This window comes from Taeniopygia guttata, chromosome 20 (genome assembly GCF_048771995.1).
Source record: "Taeniopygia guttata chromosome 20, bTaeGut7.mat, whole genome shotgun sequence".
In the NCBI taxonomy this organism is placed as follows: domain Eukaryota; kingdom Metazoa; phylum Chordata; class Aves; order Passeriformes; family Estrildidae; genus Taeniopygia; species Taeniopygia guttata.
The window spans coordinates 4,887,214-4,904,045 of record NC_133045.1 but is presented as its reverse complement, the minus strand read 5'-3'; the positions used below and the strand labels follow the sequence as shown (position 1 = coordinate 4,904,045).

The following is a 16,832-nucleotide window of genomic DNA, read 5'->3' as shown; positions in this document are numbered from 1 at the left end:
CCAGTTCAGGTGGTGTATAGTAAACACTCTGTGAGAGCTGGGGCTGTTTTGGAAGCCTTGTTTGTGTGCATGGTTCTGAGATTCATCATAGTGGCTTTTATGGGAGCTGCTTCTGTGGAAGGCAGACTGTTCCCTCTCTAATTCCCTGTTCAAGAAACCACAATAAACACCCAGAAAGCCTTGAGTCTGTCCAAGGTTTGTGTGCATATCCCTTTTTTTCTTTCTTTGGAAGAAATGCATATGGGTTGTTTCTAATGCTCTTTCTGGAGCAATGATGCTATCCAGTGCTTTGCAATAATTGGAACCTGAGCCAGTTATTCCAAAACTTTTGGGATATGTTTTTCTTCTACAGAATCATAGAATCACATGGGTTGGAAGGGACTGTAAACCTCATCCAGTGCCACCCCTGCCATGGACACCTTCCACTATCCCAGGCTGCTCCAATCCCTGTCCAACCTGGCCTTGGACACTGCCAGGGATCCAGGGGCAGCCACAGCTGCTCTGGGCACCCTCTGCCAGGGCCTCCCCACCCTCACAGGGAAGAATTTCCTCCAAATACCCAACACAGCATTCCCATCTTTCAGTGGGAACCCATTACTCCTTGTCCAGTCACTACATTTCCTGATGAGCAGTCCCATGGGAAGTACAACACCCTGGGGTGCTGGAGGGGTGATAAGTGGTGATAAACACACAGAGATCCCACAGGTGGGGATCACACCTTTCTGGGTCCATTTTGAAGAAATTGAGGTAGTTGTTTGCAGCCTGCACAGCTGCTGTGCTGCCTGATTCTGAGAATGATCTGTGTCCTGGGGAAATGTCTGTGTGGCAGTCCCAGCGTGCTGCTCTGCTTGGGAAGGGCCAGCTGCTCTCGTGGGGACATGGAGAGGCTCTGGGGAGCAGGTGGGAATATCATTGACCCTGTCTGCATCGTTGGCTGGAGATGGCAAGCGTGAAGCTCTCCTGTTAATGTCCCTTTATAAAGGACACAAGCTTGGTTTTTAGAACTGGAAGAGATGCAAAGCGATTCAGAAAATGAGTGCAGGAAGGAGACTGGAAAAGAGACCATCCCATGAGATGAAAGACTGTCTGGTATATCCTAAAGACTGATATGCTGGAGGCACTTTGATTACTGTGTATAAGCAGGGATATGAGGAAAAGCCTTTTAATGCTGTAGATTAATCTAGCAGGCAAGAGCTGAGTGCTTAATTGGCCATTGAAACCAGACAGGCTTGAAATGATGCTCCAAGTAGCAAAGCCTTCCCAGCAGCCTGGGGAAGGAGGTGGGGCAAGTTCAGGTTCCTGATGCCTTCTCTGAAGGAGCTTAGGCAAATAAACACTGTGCTGGGAGTGGGGAAGCTTTGGATGGTGTGCAGGGTGCACACTCTCAGTTCCTGCTTAGGGCACGGAGGCTGTGGGGCTCCTCGGAGCCAGAGGCACTTTTTGCATAAATCTGGGGAGCTGAGGTTTGGGCAGCTCTTTCTGGAGACAGCACAGCTCAGCCTGGGAGACAGCTGGTGATACCCACGGCACAGGGACAGTGGGAGGCTGTGCAGATAAGGCACTGCAAACATGCTGGCCCAGTGTCGGAATCTGAGGTATTGATGATTCCCAGATTGCAAAAAGTCTCTGTCTTTCAGCCCCCCTGCCTAAGCAGAAGCCATACTTGGTCTGTGCTGGTTTCAAGGTAGTTTATTCTGTTTATCTCTAACATGTTCTGCTGCCCTGCCGCAGCTCTGTCCTGCAGGGCAGCGTGTGGGGCTCTGCCCCCAGTGGGATGTTACAAACATTAAATACCACAAACTACCTGTGCTGGATTTACAATAACGTGCCAATATCTGTCACCTACGTTGGACAGTGTGTCCCCAGCCTGAACCAACAGAAAAATGCCAACACCACAGTGAAACATGGAGGGCATGAAGAAGGAGAAAAAGGACAAGGCACACCCAATTTCCTCCATCTTGTCCCCTCTGAACCCCTAATCTAGAATCCTAAAATTTTACTTTTGCACCTGTGCCGCACTTAATTATTACTTCTATCAAACCCTCAGAGCTGGTAATTCATCCTGTAAGATTGAAAACTCTTTTCCATGGGCAGAGATCACAGACAGTGTCTCTGGGGGCTCTGTCCAGGGGGGTTCCTGACCCCTGCCAGGGTCCCAGACCTGCCAGGGCAGCCAGAGGGAAGCCCTGGGTTCCCACAACCCAGCTGGGAACACTCCTGTGCAAGCCCTGGGTGAGGAGGGGTGTCCTGGGGAGCTGCTGTGCCTGGTGGCAGTGAGGGGCCAGGGTGTAGCTGCAGGTCTGGGGCAGCTGAAAGGTGCTGAGGGAACTCGTGGCCCTGCTAACAGTTGGTGGGAGCAGGAAACAGCTTTTCCTGAAATGCAGCATGGTGCTGTCCTTGCTGTCACCGTTTGCCCAGCTCTGTCCAGGGCCTGACAGCAGAGTCAGCTGAGGACACAGGCACTCTGCCACTCAAATACCTGTTTGTGACCTTACAGCATGTAACCATGGCTGAGAACTGTCTGCAAAGGGGGATTCTTCACCTTCAAAAATTAGATAGGAAGTTGTGCTTAATGTTTAGTCTGAAAATGTAGGATGCTCTAGCTGTCCTTTAAATATTTAGAGAGTGAATACTTTATTATGAATGCTATTTTTGACTAGGCTATGTTTCAAGTAAATTTGTGGAACTGGTGTTCTTTAGTTTTGCAAAATTATTTCTAATTGTGCCCTCCTGAAATGCTGCTTGCCTGGAACTCACAAAGCAAATCTTAGCTGCTCTCCAGGCTTAAACATGCAGCTCATATTCTGTGGATCTCTCTGCTGTGACCTTTTTCTCTCCAATTTTTCCTTTTACCCAGAAACAGCCCATTTTGCTGGTTTCCTTTTGTGTTACTGGCAAATATAACTGGGCCAAAATAGTAAATAGAGGAATTACAATCTGGTGCTTTGGCAGCAGATGGGGCAGCAGGCTCACACGGATGTCCGATGGAGGGGATGCTGTGTGGGATTGTGTGTAAGATCAGTTTCCTGTTATGACTGGAATTGGCTATTTTCAATATTTGCAAGCAATACACTTCACTTCCTCTAGTTCCCAAAGGCAAAATAAACCAGAGGCTTTTTGTGTGTTGTTCTGCTGTGAAACCATGGATGTAGAACAGGAAGATGTTTGGTGAGGAGTTGTGAGTGGGACCACGACTGGCTGTGCCCAGGGGATGTTGTTACCTCCAAACTTCTGTGAACCAGACAGGGAAAATACCAAAATTTAGGCCTATGGAGGAAAACCAGACAATTTGCTAGAAGATTCACTTAGGGAAATACTTGACTTCAAGTTCAGCTCTATTTATTGTGTTGTGATGATGAAAAAAGTTCTGTTTCATTATGACACAAAAAATCACCATGCTCTGAAGGCTGAGTTTTATTTGTGTCCCAACATGTGTTTGCAAGCTGCATCAACACGAGTTTTCTCCAGAAAAATGAAATTATTTAATCTCTCAAGGAGCTGCATGGCTGCTTTTTATTTATTTATTATTTATTGATGCAGCAATAACAAAACTTGGCCTGAGCTGCTGTGGTAACTGAGGAGGTGGAAGTTTGCATAGGACAGGAAGAGTGGGAATGAGCTGCTCTGTGCCAGTCGGTTCAGTTGTCATTTCTCCTTTTCCCAGTATAACCTTTGGTAGGGCTGTGCTGGAGCTGCCTGCAGTGAATGAATGTGGTAGATGGAATTGGAAAGATAAAGGCTTTGTGGTGTTTGCTGTGTTAAAGTTGAAGTCACCTGCTAAATTGTTTCTTTAATCTTTGAATTTCAAGTAGCTGCCTTGCTCAGGGCACTTTCTCACTTGCACTTCCTTATGAGTGTATCCCATAAGAAAAAAAAAAGCCTTCTGTGTTTGAAGTGCAACTTTATATGTATTGAAGAATGAAGTGGAATTAAGCTTGTTTGAGTAATGCTGCTGTACTGTCTCCAGGCTTCTGACACTTCCTGAATGATCTTTAATTTTAGTGATATTTTGAATAGGCCCAGGCATAAAATGAGTGCACAGAGTAAAAATAACATTTTTGCTTTAACTGGGTATATGGATACCAATCCACTTAAAAAATTAGAGAGTAGGGATGATGCACACAAATAGTTCAGCAAGTATATTAAGTAAAACACATTTGAACCTACCAGATCAGGATCTGGATATAGCTTTTTTAAAAATTGTTGATACCTAGGTATGCATATAGATAAAAAAAAAAAAAAAAAAAAGAAAAAAAAAAGTAAAAGAAGCAACCAAGTCATTTGGAAAAATAATAAGCCAAATATGTGGTGTTGTGTGCTGTGGCTTCTCTACAGACCTTTTGTCCATTCTCAAAGCTGTTGAAAGATCAGGTGGGCTCCAGGGAAGCCCTGCCATTCCTTCTGGGGTGGCTGTGTGCTGCTGCCAGAGCTCTCCTTTGCACAGGCAGTCCATGGAAAGACAGATTTGTCAGGTCCACCTGACCTCCCTCCCATACCCTGTCACAGTCCTTGTCTAAATACCACCCAGAGTCACACTTGTGCCCCCTTCTGCCCAGCTCCTCTGCGAGCTGTGCTCCTGGGAGTATCTCTACCCCCACAGTTCTTTCTTCTCCCTTTTCACAGAATCCCAGAATAATGAGGTTGGAAGAGACCTCTAAGATCATAAAGTCCAACCTATGCCCTAACACCACAACTAGACTACAGCACCAAGTGCCAAGTCCAGTCTTTTTTTAAACATATCCAGAGATGGTGATTCCACCACCTCCCTAGGAAGACAATTCCAGTATTTTATTATTCTTTCAACGAAAATTTTTTTCCTAATATTCAACCTAAACCATCCTTGACGTAGCTTGGGACTGTGTCCTCTTGTTCTGCCAGTTGCTGCCTGGTGGAATTCCTCACCTGGAATGAGCAATAAGAACTTTGTGAGCAGCTACAGCTGCCCAAAGGGCCGTGTGTCCTCTGGTGTCACCCCATACCCAGCTGGGTGCTTGGGATTAGGGCTGAGATTTTGAGAACAGCCTTCAGAACACAGCTGAGGCTCCCTCCTTCAGAACACAGCCATGTGCCACTGCCACCCCAGCCAGGAATGGCCCATCCTGCTGCTCTCTGCTCACTCTGCCTTCCCCGCTTGGCAGAGGGAGAGGCCGAGGCCGAGTGGCTGCAGGACGCGGGGCTGGCCGAGCTCCTCGGGGACCCGGAGGTGGACAAGGACAACCTGGTGCTGCTGTCCACGCTGACCAGGACGCAGGCGGCGGCCGTGCAGCGCCGGCTGGACACCTACTCCCGCTCGCGCCGCAGGAGGAACAAGCACCCCGTGCGCGACGTGCGCGACGTCTTCGCCGTGGGCAGCTCCCAGGTTGGTTGGGCTGTTGGCATCTCCTAAAAGAGCTTCTTGCCTCGTGGGGTAAGGCTTGGCTTTCTGCGTCTAGGGCTCCTGGTGTGTCTTGGCTTCCTTTCAGTTCAAGAGATTGAGACTGGAGAAATGCTGGTTGCAGTGTTGAGGAGTGTCCTGGTTTGAAAAGCAAAACCAGTGAGAGGCTCTAAGTCAGAAATACAATTTATTAGGAAAAAGGGAACAAAGAACCAAATACATAGAATAGCACAAAAGAAGAACCACTGACAGAGTCAGAGACACAACCTGACACTTGCTGGCTGGGGCGGTGGTAGCAGATATGGTTTTGTCTAAGCAGTGGTCTTGTAGACTGATGTGGTTTCCCTCTGGAGGTTTAATGCAGAGAAGGTCTCAGCTGTTCCTCTTGGAAGAGGGGATCCACTTGCTGTCTGCACAACCCCACTCATATCCTTGATGGCATCGTTTGGCTCCTCCCTCTGGGCGGAGCATCTCACAATAGAGTGCTGTGATCTTATCAGCCATGTGGCTAAAACAACAGCTCCTCCTGGAGTGACTTATCTCTGAGTCACGAGATAAGGAAAAAAGGGATTGCAGCTCCAGGTGGTAATGGAATACACCCCAGTATTATAACCCAGGACAAGGAGTTACTGAAAGGCTGCAGTTGCATGGCCTTCCCAGGCTGGAGTAACATCCTGCTATATAGTGCCTCGTGGAGCACTGGCATCGTTTGGAGCCCTCTTGTGTTGCCTTTGTTCCAGTGACATGTTAAATCACCATTAAACAAAGCAAGAGCACTTCCCAAATTCAGTTCTGATAATCTGGCCTTGTAGAGGTGGAAATCCTGGAGAAAGACTAATGCTGCTTTTTTTGGGAGGGAAGTTGGTTGGTTTATTTGGATTTTTTTTCCCTTGATAAAGAATTCATAACCACCATCTTTTCAGCTGTTTTCCTGTGGTACTGCTCTTTTGGTTGTGGCTAAAACAACTTCTTTCTTATTTTTCAGGACACAGCAGCAGAGAAAGAGGAGTCCAGCCCAGACCCACTGTGGCACAATCTACGGACTTCAAACACTCAGAGAAGTAAGGGGGAAGTTTTTAAATGCAGAGTAGCCTCTGAAATAGGGCTGGAACTGAAGGAAAGCCACACACATATTTAAGTATATACAGGTTCTGAAACATTGACCTTGTTTGTGTTGGGGTGTGGGTTTCTTTATGTGATTATTCATACCTGTGGATTAATAAACTTTTCCAGGCTCCAGTGTTGTTAGAATTGTCACTCAAGCGGATCACTGTAAGTTCTTGATAAAGCAACTGAAAGATAAAAATAAAATCAGTCTAGTAAAGATCACACAGTGCAACATTATAAATGCCACCAGCAGTTGTGTAAAGAGATGTTAGCCATAGGTGTGTCCTTTAATTTAAGGCTGTGGTCTTGTCTTCCCAGTGACCTGGTAATTTTAGCCATAATGTTGTGATTTCACACTGGTCACAGACTCATTAAACTTGGAAAATATCTCTAAAATCACAAGTCCAACCACTAACTCAGCATTAGTGTGTTCACCACTAAACCATGTCCCCAGGTGCCACATCTGCACAATTTTGGAACCCTTTCAGGGATGGTGACTCCACCACTTCCCTTGGCAGCCTGTTCCCTGTTCCAATGCCTGAGCACCCTTTCAGGGAAGACTCTTACCCTACTGATCACTCTGTGCTATGGGGACACTCTTCTCATGTGTTACTGCAAGGTTTTTAAAAGCAATGGCACCAAACTTATCTCAAACTGCATTTTTAGCACATTTGCTTCCTAAGCTTCACCTTCCTGGCTTGCAGAAATTCAAGACAATTTCTCCTCTGCAGCAGAAGCCCAGGATTATTCCTGCACAGTTCGAAACCCTGGGAAAGAGGAGGTGTTCAACATGGATGTTGCCTACTCAGAGCAAGCAGCTGTGCTGCTCAAGGGATCCTTCCTGTCTGAATCCAGGAAGTTAAAGGATGGAAATGCCCTAACAGTAAGCACTGGAGGAGTTTTTCTTGTTAGAATTTATCAGTCTTGGCTTGTCAAGGTGGTACAAGGCAATGGGTCTGTGTTTGGTGGTATTTTGGGGTGTGTTGTGCTGTTATCTTTGCAATATTGGGCAAGGATAGACATTATGTAGAGGAGGATCAAAAAGAATAAGACTTTTATCTGAAACTCCCTCTTTTGACACACATCCTTGTTGTTTCCTCTGAAAAGAGGAGAGTAACTAACTGCACTTTCTTACTCATAATTCTAAAGTCTCCTCCTCTCTGCAAATGAGCTGGGCTGCTTCCAAAGTTCAAGTACATTGGGGTGTGTATCAGGCTGCCTTTAACTTAAAAAACTGGCATCTCTAGTATGATTAAAGAGCAATATTGAAAAGGGAAAATATTTATTCAGCTGTGGTTGAGTAGGAGTAGTTTTGGGCATATGTCTGGTCTTGAACACAGCAGGAAGAACAGATGCCTGGTTATGATAAAAAAAAAAATAAGACTACAGCGAAAGTTGTTCACTAATGGGATTAATAAAGATAACTTGAGCTGAACCTTTTGTGTGTGTTTCCCTTAGAGATTTAAGATCCCGAAGGGCAGACTAGGAGTGACCAGGATTGGAGATCTGTCAGCTCAGGACATGAAGAAGATCCCCACACTGGCCCTCATTGAACTTACAGCTCTCTGTGATATTCTGGGCTTTGAGCTGAAGAGAAACAAAGCAGCAAAACTGAAAACAACAGGTTAGTTGTACTCTATTTTGTGCCTTTTTATTTTCCCACTCATCTTCTTGTAATACACTCATCACTTGTGTTTCCAATGTTACAACAGAGGGTCTTTGATAAGAAACCTTGTGCCAGGTGTGTTCTCTTTAGATTTCTGCTGGAAGTCAGTGGATCATGACATCAAGACCTACTAGCACATTTATGTCTGGCTGCAATTGTCCTGTGTAACTCTCTTTCTCCAGTATCTGTGTTTACAAAAATACCATCTTAGTCTGCAGTGGGGGATTTATCCCTTACACCTCTGTCAGAGGTGATACAGACTTGGAAATGTTGTTTCTGTTGTAGAGAAAAGACTCTTTGGAGTTCCACTCAACACCCTGTTGGAAAATGACCAAAAGCTGCTGCCCAACACCAAAGTCCCTCTGCTACTCCAGGCAGTAAGTTCTCTGCTGGTTTCATTCTCACCTCTGCTCCTCAGAGCCAGGAGTCTGTGATAAGGACGGGCTGACTCCTCCTCTGTGCCTGAGAGATTTCTGCTTCCCCCTTTAACAGCTGCTGTCCTGCCTGGAGAAGAGGGGACTTGAAACAGAGGGCATCCTGAGAGTTTCTGGGTCCCAGACCAGAATTAAGGTATGAGCCCTTTAGCATTGTTTGGAAGTGTTGGGGTGATGAGGAAGCATTTGCTAAAGCAAGTGTTTGAATGACCTGAATTATCTCGTCCCCTTCCCAGCAGAACCAGAGACAGCCATTGCTGGGAAATCCTGGGGCGTGTGCTGAGGCTCTCTGCACCGTTTTGCCTCGCTGTCTCGCCCTCCCAGTGCTCAATTCCATGATAAATTCCATCTTTCTGACAGAGCCTGGAGCAGAAGCTGGAAAGGGACTTCTACAGCGGCCTGTTCCGCTGGGATGATGTCCACCAGAACGACGTGTCGGGGCTGCTGAAGAGATTCATCCGCGAGCTGCCGGCCCCGCTGCTGACAGCAGAGTACCTGCCTGCCTTTGCTGCTGTCCAGAGTGAGTGCTGCTCTCCTGCCTAGCACCAGTCTGCTCTGTGCAAAGCTCCCCTGGCCCTGGGCTGTCCTGTCAGGTGTGCTGGGAGCCCGTGGATGCGATGGGAATGCAGCACAGCCGAGGGCTGCAGTCACTGTGCTTGGCTGAATGCGCATTTCTGCAGCAGCACTGTCCTGATGTCTTCAGTTCTGTGTCACTTGAGCCTGCAAGGCTGCTGCCATTTGTCAGGACAAACTGATCAATAATGACACACAGACTGAGCTGTGGGAGCTGGCCAGGGCACACAGCCTGCAGGTAACGTGCTGCTCTGCAAGCACATTTCTTTGCTCACTAGTGGGGTCATAGAGATGACTGGAGCTGAACCTCTTGTGTGTGTTTCCCTTAGAGATTAAGATCCTGAAGGGCAGACTAGGAGTTTGGGTGTGTTAATCTGACTGCTTGAGTGCACAAGTTCTTTGTTCAAAAAATGGGGAATTACGGGTACTTTTGCTGCCCTTCCAGGGCATAAGGGTTTCTGGTTGATTGTGTACTCTAAAGGAAATGAGTCAGTCTTCAAAACCATGGGTAGTTCCCTTAAAGATAGTATGAGTTTGAATTACTTCTGTGAAACAGGGTCTCAAATTCTAGATGGCCAGCCATTCAATAAGTAATTGTCTCATTCCTTGGAGGATTCCTGTGGTCAATGAGAAGGGTCAGAAACCTGAATCTTCTGTCCTGTTGTTACTCTCCTTCTAGATATTCCAGACCTGAAGCAAAGATTGCAAGCTCTGAACCTCCTGATCCTGATTCTGCCAGAGTCCAACAGAAACACTCTGAAGGTACTTGCTTGCTTTTGATTTAGCTGGTAAAACATAGAATCACAGAATTGTTTAGACTGAAAAAAAACCTTCTTAAAATCAGAGTCCAGCCATTCCCCCAGCACCTCCAAGGCAACCACCAAGCCATATCCCCAGCTGTGTGGCTTTTAAACCACCTAGACACCACCTCTGCCTTTCTGTGCTTTATAAGAGCTGTGGTGGTTGTTGCTGCCTTTTTTCTTTTCCTCCTCAGTAGTTCAGCTCCCAGATATTAAAGGTAAGGCTTGCTTAGCACCCTGCACACTTCATTTGGAGCACTGGAATTTATAATTCAGTCAAACATGATCTGTCATGGCTCTAGTGGAGGTGTGAGGTTGAAAGAGATAATCCAAAAGGGTTTGTTTTTCCACATCTGGGAATGGCTTTGAGAGGACACTGAAGGAAAGGGAGGATTTATCTTTGTATTCAGAAAATTTACTGCTAGACTTTGTAAATTACCACCTGCCAAGGAGTAAAAATTCATATGTTTCCCACACAGACTGCTTTTCCTGATTGGATAAACCTCTCTTGGTGTGGTTATTTGTTGCTATCCTTGTATTAGAAATTGGTCACTCCACTTCCTGGCTGGAGAGATGGGATTTACTGATCTATATCAAGAAAAAGTGCTAATTAATGATCTCTCCAGCAATTTCCATGGTATTTTTTGAGCATTACTAGTAATGAATGGCTTACATCTCTTTCCCTCTTCTCAGGCCCTGCTTGAGTTTCTCAGCAAGGTGGTTGCCAGGGAAAAAAACAACAAAATGAACCTCTGGAACGTTTCCACAGTCATGGCCCCAAACCTCTTCATGCACAAGGGGCTGCCAAACAAGATCCCTGAGGGGAAGGAGAAGCAGCTGGCGGAGGGGGCGGCTGATGTGGTGCGGATGATGATCCATTACCAGGATCTGCTCTGGACAGTGAGTTCCACAGGAATTATGTGCTATGGTGTAGCAGTGTCTTGGTCCTGTTAGAATTGGGATAGGGAAAGGATAGCCTTGGAAATTTCAGAGGAATTACACAGCTGTGAGCAAAACATCTGGCTGAATTCCAAGGCTACCTGTCCTCAAGGTACACAGATTTTTTTTGTCTATTTAAGGAGCTAAAGTGATGATTGGGTTCCTAAATGACATCCTTATCTCTTTTTGATTTAATCCCTGTTTTCACCCTTCTCCCCTGCCCAGGTCTCCTCTTTTCTGGTGGCTCAGGTGAGAAAGCTGAACGAGAGCAACAGCAAAAGGTACCAGTTCTGCGACAAGCGCATTAAAAATCTGCTGCGGAAGATTCACGCTGATAAAGACAAGGTGGAAAAGAACCAGGGAGAGGTGAGTTAGAAAAAACCCAAACCCCTTTGTGGCAGAGTCAAATGTTTTGCTGAGAACTCAGAAAGATGAAAGGGGTGATACCCTTGAAAAGAGCAAGGGGCAAAAAAAAAAAGAAGAATAATGAGGAACAGTTTCCCAAATGCTTTTGGCCAGGTTGTGGCAAAAACTAATCTCAACAGGAAGAGCACTAAATACATTTCTGGCTACAAAACACTTGGTTAAGAGCAAGGAAGAGATCTGGAGCAGAAATTTTGTTTTTCCCCATGTGAAGAGCAGAGTTCTTATGGCTCCGAGTGTCCCATGTGGTGGTGCAGATGTGTGTAAAGGCTGTGATAAACGCAGACTTATTTTCATTTTTTTAAAGCATAAATTCAGGCGATTGCCTAATTTTGTTTTTGCTCCATAATGTCTGTTAAGATGGCACATCCCTTGGAGCTTCCTTTCTTTGGAAAGGACCTTTCTGAAATTCAGTAGCCTGCAACCTAACCTCTAAATTCCTTTCCCAGTGATTTAAATTAATTTCAGAGGAGTCTTTCACACTTGTGCAAAACAGTTTGTCAGAGTTTCTTCTGACAAATGCTGTTTTCATCCCAGCTTGTGTCAGTGCTGTGTTTGAGCAGCAGAGAGCAGCAGCACACGCTGATGGAGAGCACAGGGCTCCTCTCGTGGCCTCAACGCTGCACCATTGATGCTTTACTGATGATATTTATAATGCCCACCTTGGTGCTTCCATAAGCTTTCAACCTGTACTGTAAAAAACAAGCCTAAGCTCTCTGAACAGCTGGCTGGACAGGTTTAATTCATCACACTCTCCAATTTATTTTGAAAATTAATGTTTTGACTTGTAAGAGTCTTTCTTTAAGCACTTCTTTCTTTCTGCCTGCTTTGTTCAGCCTTCCAAGGTTGTGAAGGTCCACGCATCACTCCTCCTGAAGGACTCTCTGGAGGTGCACTTGAACAATGCAACCAGGGTTGCTGATGTCTTGAGGCAGTTTCAGAAGAACCTGTGCCAGAATGGGTGGAATATTGTTAACACTGTCAACCTCCTCAAGTGGTAAATGGCTTTTTCTCTGCTTAAAAAACTAAAAAAAAAAAACCATTAAGTGGTCTAGCTGCTGTTTTCTGTCTTGGGGTGGAGGTGAGGTGGAAGCACAGCAAGTAATGAAGAGAGATTGTTCTCTGCTCCTCTGTTCTAAGCTTAGGAAATGGTGCTGGGTGGGGAAGACAAATTTATTCTGAGTGATGCCACCCAGGGCTCAGGCTGTGACGAGGTCAGTGGTGCCCTCCGTGCTGCTGGACACCAAGTGAACTCAAGAATCTTTGCTGAAGGGAAGGGAAAGGCAGCAACATTGACCCTGACAAGCAAACTCCCTCCATCCCTCCTGCAGAAAACATCACCTGTGGCATTGCCTGGAGCAGTAATTCCAGCGTGCTTATGTTAATGTAGGGATTTCCTAAAATAAACTCTGCAATTCCCTCCTGTGCTCCTGTGGTGAATTGCTGAACTAACCCAAAAAGGAGCAGAGGAGCTCCTGCCCCCTCTGTCCCAGCTCCTGCAGGCTGGATTTGGCAGGTAAGGTGGCAGTGCCTCTCTGTGTCCAGGAGGTGTCCAGACAAGGAGGGTGAGGGAGGTTGGCTGGATCTGGGTCAGCTGCTGCCTCACCAACAGCTTGCCTTGTTTTCTTTTCTGCCAATTTTGGGTGTCCTTCACTGTTCAAGAGGATCAGCAAGGTCTCTGTCCCATGGCCTCTGATCATTGCTGAACCACCTTCCTTTTGAAGGAATATTACTAAACTACCCAACCTGTCTTTGCAGAGATTTAACCTCCAGTGTGATTTTCTTTCTGCAGTAACAACTCCACAGAGTGCACAAATTTGCTCCTGTATGAAGTGGGAGGCAATATTGGTAAGTACAAATGGTACCTGAAAAAAAGACTCTGATATCCAGTTTTTATGCTTAACTTCTTTTAGGAGGTAGTTAAAAAACTTCTCTGGACAACTGTGCCATTGCTCCATCATCCCAATACTGAAGAATTTCCTCCTAATATCTAATGTACATCTTCCCTCTTTCTTCCCAAAGCCACTGCTTTGGATTTGTGGAAATGCTTCTGAAAGTTGCAATGTGGAAATGAATGTGAACAAATCCTAGTTTTTAGGTGGGGGCAAAAACAAACAAAAAACAAATCTAGCAGCTAAAGGACTAAGGATATTTTAAAATGTGTTTTTTTTTCTGAATGTCTTGTTTTAACAGGTGAACATTGCCTGGACCCAGACACTTACCTCTTGGACTTGTACCACATCAACCCTCATGCTGAGTGGATAATTAAGCAAAACCCATCTTATCCGCGGATGTTCTAAGGAAAACACAAGGAAAACAAAGCACTTGGTTGCAGCTTTTGGAAGGTGTGGAAATAGAGACTTTCCTGTTGTAGTGTCAGAGCAGACACTGCTTATTTCTTGGAAGGAAAAGCACCTTTATTTATCTGCTTCCATGGCACTGGCAGTGAGAGCAGAACAGCCTCTGTGCTAACAGGGCTGCTGGAAACCAACAGCAATTATTGTGTAGCAGAGTTTGCAGGGGGAATGGCTGTTCCTAAACAAAATATCCCCCAAAACAAACCCTGAAGGCAAAGCTGCAGTGGTTGTGCAGCAAAGGTGGAACAGAAGAAGAGAAAGATTATCTTGAATATGGTGGAAAGCATTTGTGTATCCTGGATTTGCTCTTTCTTTTGGAGGAGAGACAGTCAAATGCTGCAGTGGTACTAAGGACATCCCTTGGGTAGGGTCCATGGTTGCCTGTGGCATGTCACCAGGAGAATTTATAATCCTGGGCTTCACTATTAAGCTCCTGTTCTGTTCTTTGAAGAACAAAAAAGGATGTTTCCAAAAAGGCCAGATGGGATGTGACATCAACACATTGTGAGTTTCATGACTGCAGTTAAATACATATATGCAATACAAGAAAATAATTTTCCTTGGAAAAAAAGTATGGAAAATACAGCAGCCTTTCAGATGTGCAGTGTGACAGGAAGGTGCCTGTCCCATGCTGGTAATGCACACCCAAATTGCCATTGATGAGGGTCAAAAATGCATTTATTTTGATGGACAACAGACAACACAGGAAATATCCTGAAGCTAATGTGAGGTTGGTAACCTGACCTGGCCACGTGAACTGAACTTCTTTGTAGAAGATTCTGTGTGAATGGGTTTGTTCAAAATCAGCAAACCTCCCCTGAGATGAGAGGTGGCTGAGCTGAGCCCTCACTGCTCTGGCTGCACATTTCCATTGCACTCAGCACAGCTGTGGGCTGGACAGGTGAGGGTGGAGCAGAGCACACACCTTGCTGATGCATCCTCATCCTCCTCCTCATCATCATCATCATCATCCAACCTCAGCTCCAAGAGCACTGTGCCTGTGAGGAGTGCAGAAGTGTTGCTTCCCTTTGTGCTGATGCTGAAATTCCTCACGTGAAGGACCCCACAGCACAGTGTGAGGGGTGAAACACTCAGCCTGGCAGGAAATGTGGACTCTTTTCTCTAAATGCTGTTTTTAAACATGTTTGGATATTTATTAATGTGGCAGAAGCAGGGCTGCCCTGCAAGTGTATACTCAAAGTATTTCATTTGCCAAATCCCAGCTGCACTAGTGACAATCTCCAGTATTACTTCTTTTGTTAGAGGTGTTTGTTTCCATTGCAATCTGAATTTTTCCTCTTCTCATTTTTTTTCCCCAGGATGAAGTGTAGCATTCCTTATTCATTATCTCAAGCTCCTAGATTCTGTTGTAAATGTGCTTCACCCTGTGATTGTTCTGTCTGTGTGGTTAAATCCTCTTGGTGGTTAAAATCCTTGAGGAACAGGTGAGCCACAGTCCATATTCTTTCTAGCTCTTTGTGAATTCCGTGTGAGTGGTGCAGATACCTTGAAATTATTCATATATTAGAGAGTCTGTCTATTCTTTTTGGTTGAGATGATGCAGATGCATTGACTGGCTGGATCACCTTCATAGATGTCTTCTTAAGAACCTTTAATAGAACCTCCCAACCCTCACTCAGGTGTCAACAATTCTTGAGATGCCTCTTTCATAGGGTTTAAATAGTGCCTGAAAGAGCCTGGTTCTTTTCCTTGAGAATGAGTGATTTATGTTTCTCTGGAAAGATCAAGCTGCTTCAAACTGGGGCTTCAAAACCAAAGGTACCTATTCAGCATCGCTTCGGGAATTCCTTGTGGCAGTGATGGAGCAAAGATGGCAAAGAGGAAATGCCAGAGATGTGATACCCTGAGAAGAACCCAAATCATAAAGGTATCACTGTGAGCTCAAAGTTCCTTTGCAAGCTGAATTGCACTCTGCAAATCACACAATGCTGCATTTTTTCTACCCCTCATGTGCTGGTATAATAAATATTCTGTCCATGTGGATTGAGGGGCCATGACTGCATCACTGCTGCTGTGAACTACAAATGAGTGGGGTTTTTTGAACACCAAACAATGTGAATCAGTGCTGTGAAAAATAAAGTTAATGGGAGACTCTCATGAGACAAATATCAGGTTTAAATATGAAAGGAAATGTAAAAAATAAATAAATAAAACAAAACAGCTCTTTCCAGATTATGGATATGCTTTTAAAATTCCTTTTCCTATCTTTGTATCAAAAAGTAAGTGTAAATTTTTCAGTCAGTGATTTCAGTCACTCCTGAAGGATGGCTTTTAATACCTTTTATTTTTTACGAGTTTTTAATTCTGTATTTAAATTCCATTTATTCAGTGAAACAATAAAAATACAGTAAAATCCCTTGGCTCCATTTTTCATTAGTGTTTGAGAACAAGTTAATGGCACCCCATCTGTGAATGCAGCAGGATTTGCCTTGTGCCTGAAGAGGGATGAAGAGGATGAGTTTTGTGTTCCAGGAGCAGTTCCCTTTGGCTGATCCTGTGGGGTTGCTGCAGAAGGATGCTCCAGGAGGAGGAAGAGGAGGTTGTTTGGGTATAAAAAGCCCAGAGAAAGGTGGATGGGAGCAGAAGGTGAGCGCCAAGGATTAGTGACTTCTGAAGGAAGAGGAGCAGTTAAAGATTTCAGCTTGAGGAAATGTGTCCATGTCCCTGGCCCAGCCAAGAATAGCAGGAATCCAGCCTGGATCTTTGGTTCAGTCACAACTAACAGTGTTCAGTGGTGATGAAATGTGGCATGAATCACTGGGAAGTGTTTAAAAGCAGTGCAGCAGCCTCTCCAGTGCTGCTGGAGAAGCAGGGCTTGTTCTCCTACCCAGACACAGAAAGAAAGGAGGAGGAGGAGGATCCAAGCAGCTTCAAAAATCTTCCTGAGCAATTATCTGAGGAAAACACCAGTTTATCAAACTTATTCCACCCATTCATCTTCAGTAGTATCAAAGTGCTAATCTCTCCCATCCCCGAGGGCTTTTGTGATTGATCATTACACAGCTCTCCCCTGCTCAGAACAGGATTTATTCTGAATGCAACTGTATGTTGTGCTGAGATAAGGGACAGAGCATAAAAGAATCTTGCAAATGCTGGTTAAATGTAGTTGTGGATGAAGTGGAACTGAAATATCAAAAT

At 45.2% G+C, this 16,832-nt stretch overlaps 1 protein-coding gene across 3 annotated transcripts in view; it reads left to right on the top strand.

Annotated features, from left to right (window-relative positions):
- Positions 1–16,050, top strand: part of ARHGAP40 (Rho GTPase activating protein 40) — a 38,425-nt gene extending 22,375 nt beyond the window's left edge. Inside the window, exons 3-15 of one of the 3 annotated variants that reach the window (XM_072917064.1) lie at positions 5,139–5,359; positions 6,360–6,435; positions 7,213–7,364; positions 7,940–8,105; positions 8,433–8,524; positions 8,640–8,717; positions 8,942–9,101; positions 9,834–9,916; positions 10,648–10,854; positions 11,119–11,259; positions 12,153–12,313; positions 13,109–13,164; positions 13,510–16,050. In XM_072917064.1, coding sequence (XP_072773165.1) covers positions 5,139–5,359; positions 6,360–6,435; positions 7,213–7,364; positions 7,940–8,105; positions 8,433–8,524; positions 8,640–8,717; positions 8,942–9,101; positions 9,834–9,916; positions 10,648–10,854; positions 11,119–11,259; positions 12,153–12,313; positions 13,109–13,164; positions 13,510–13,616 — 1,700 coding nt within the window. In that variant the 3' untranslated portion in view covers positions 13,617–16,050. The remainder of the gene's footprint in view (positions 1–5,138; positions 5,360–6,359; positions 6,436–7,212; positions 7,365–7,939; positions 8,106–8,432; positions 8,525–8,639; positions 8,718–8,941; positions 9,102–9,833; positions 9,917–10,647; positions 10,855–11,118; positions 11,260–12,152; positions 12,314–13,108; positions 13,165–13,509) is intronic. The other 2 variants (XM_030288684.4, XM_012570272.5) reach the window with 2 other exon arrangements.
- The last annotated feature ends 782 nt before the right edge of the window (positions 16,051–16,832 follow it).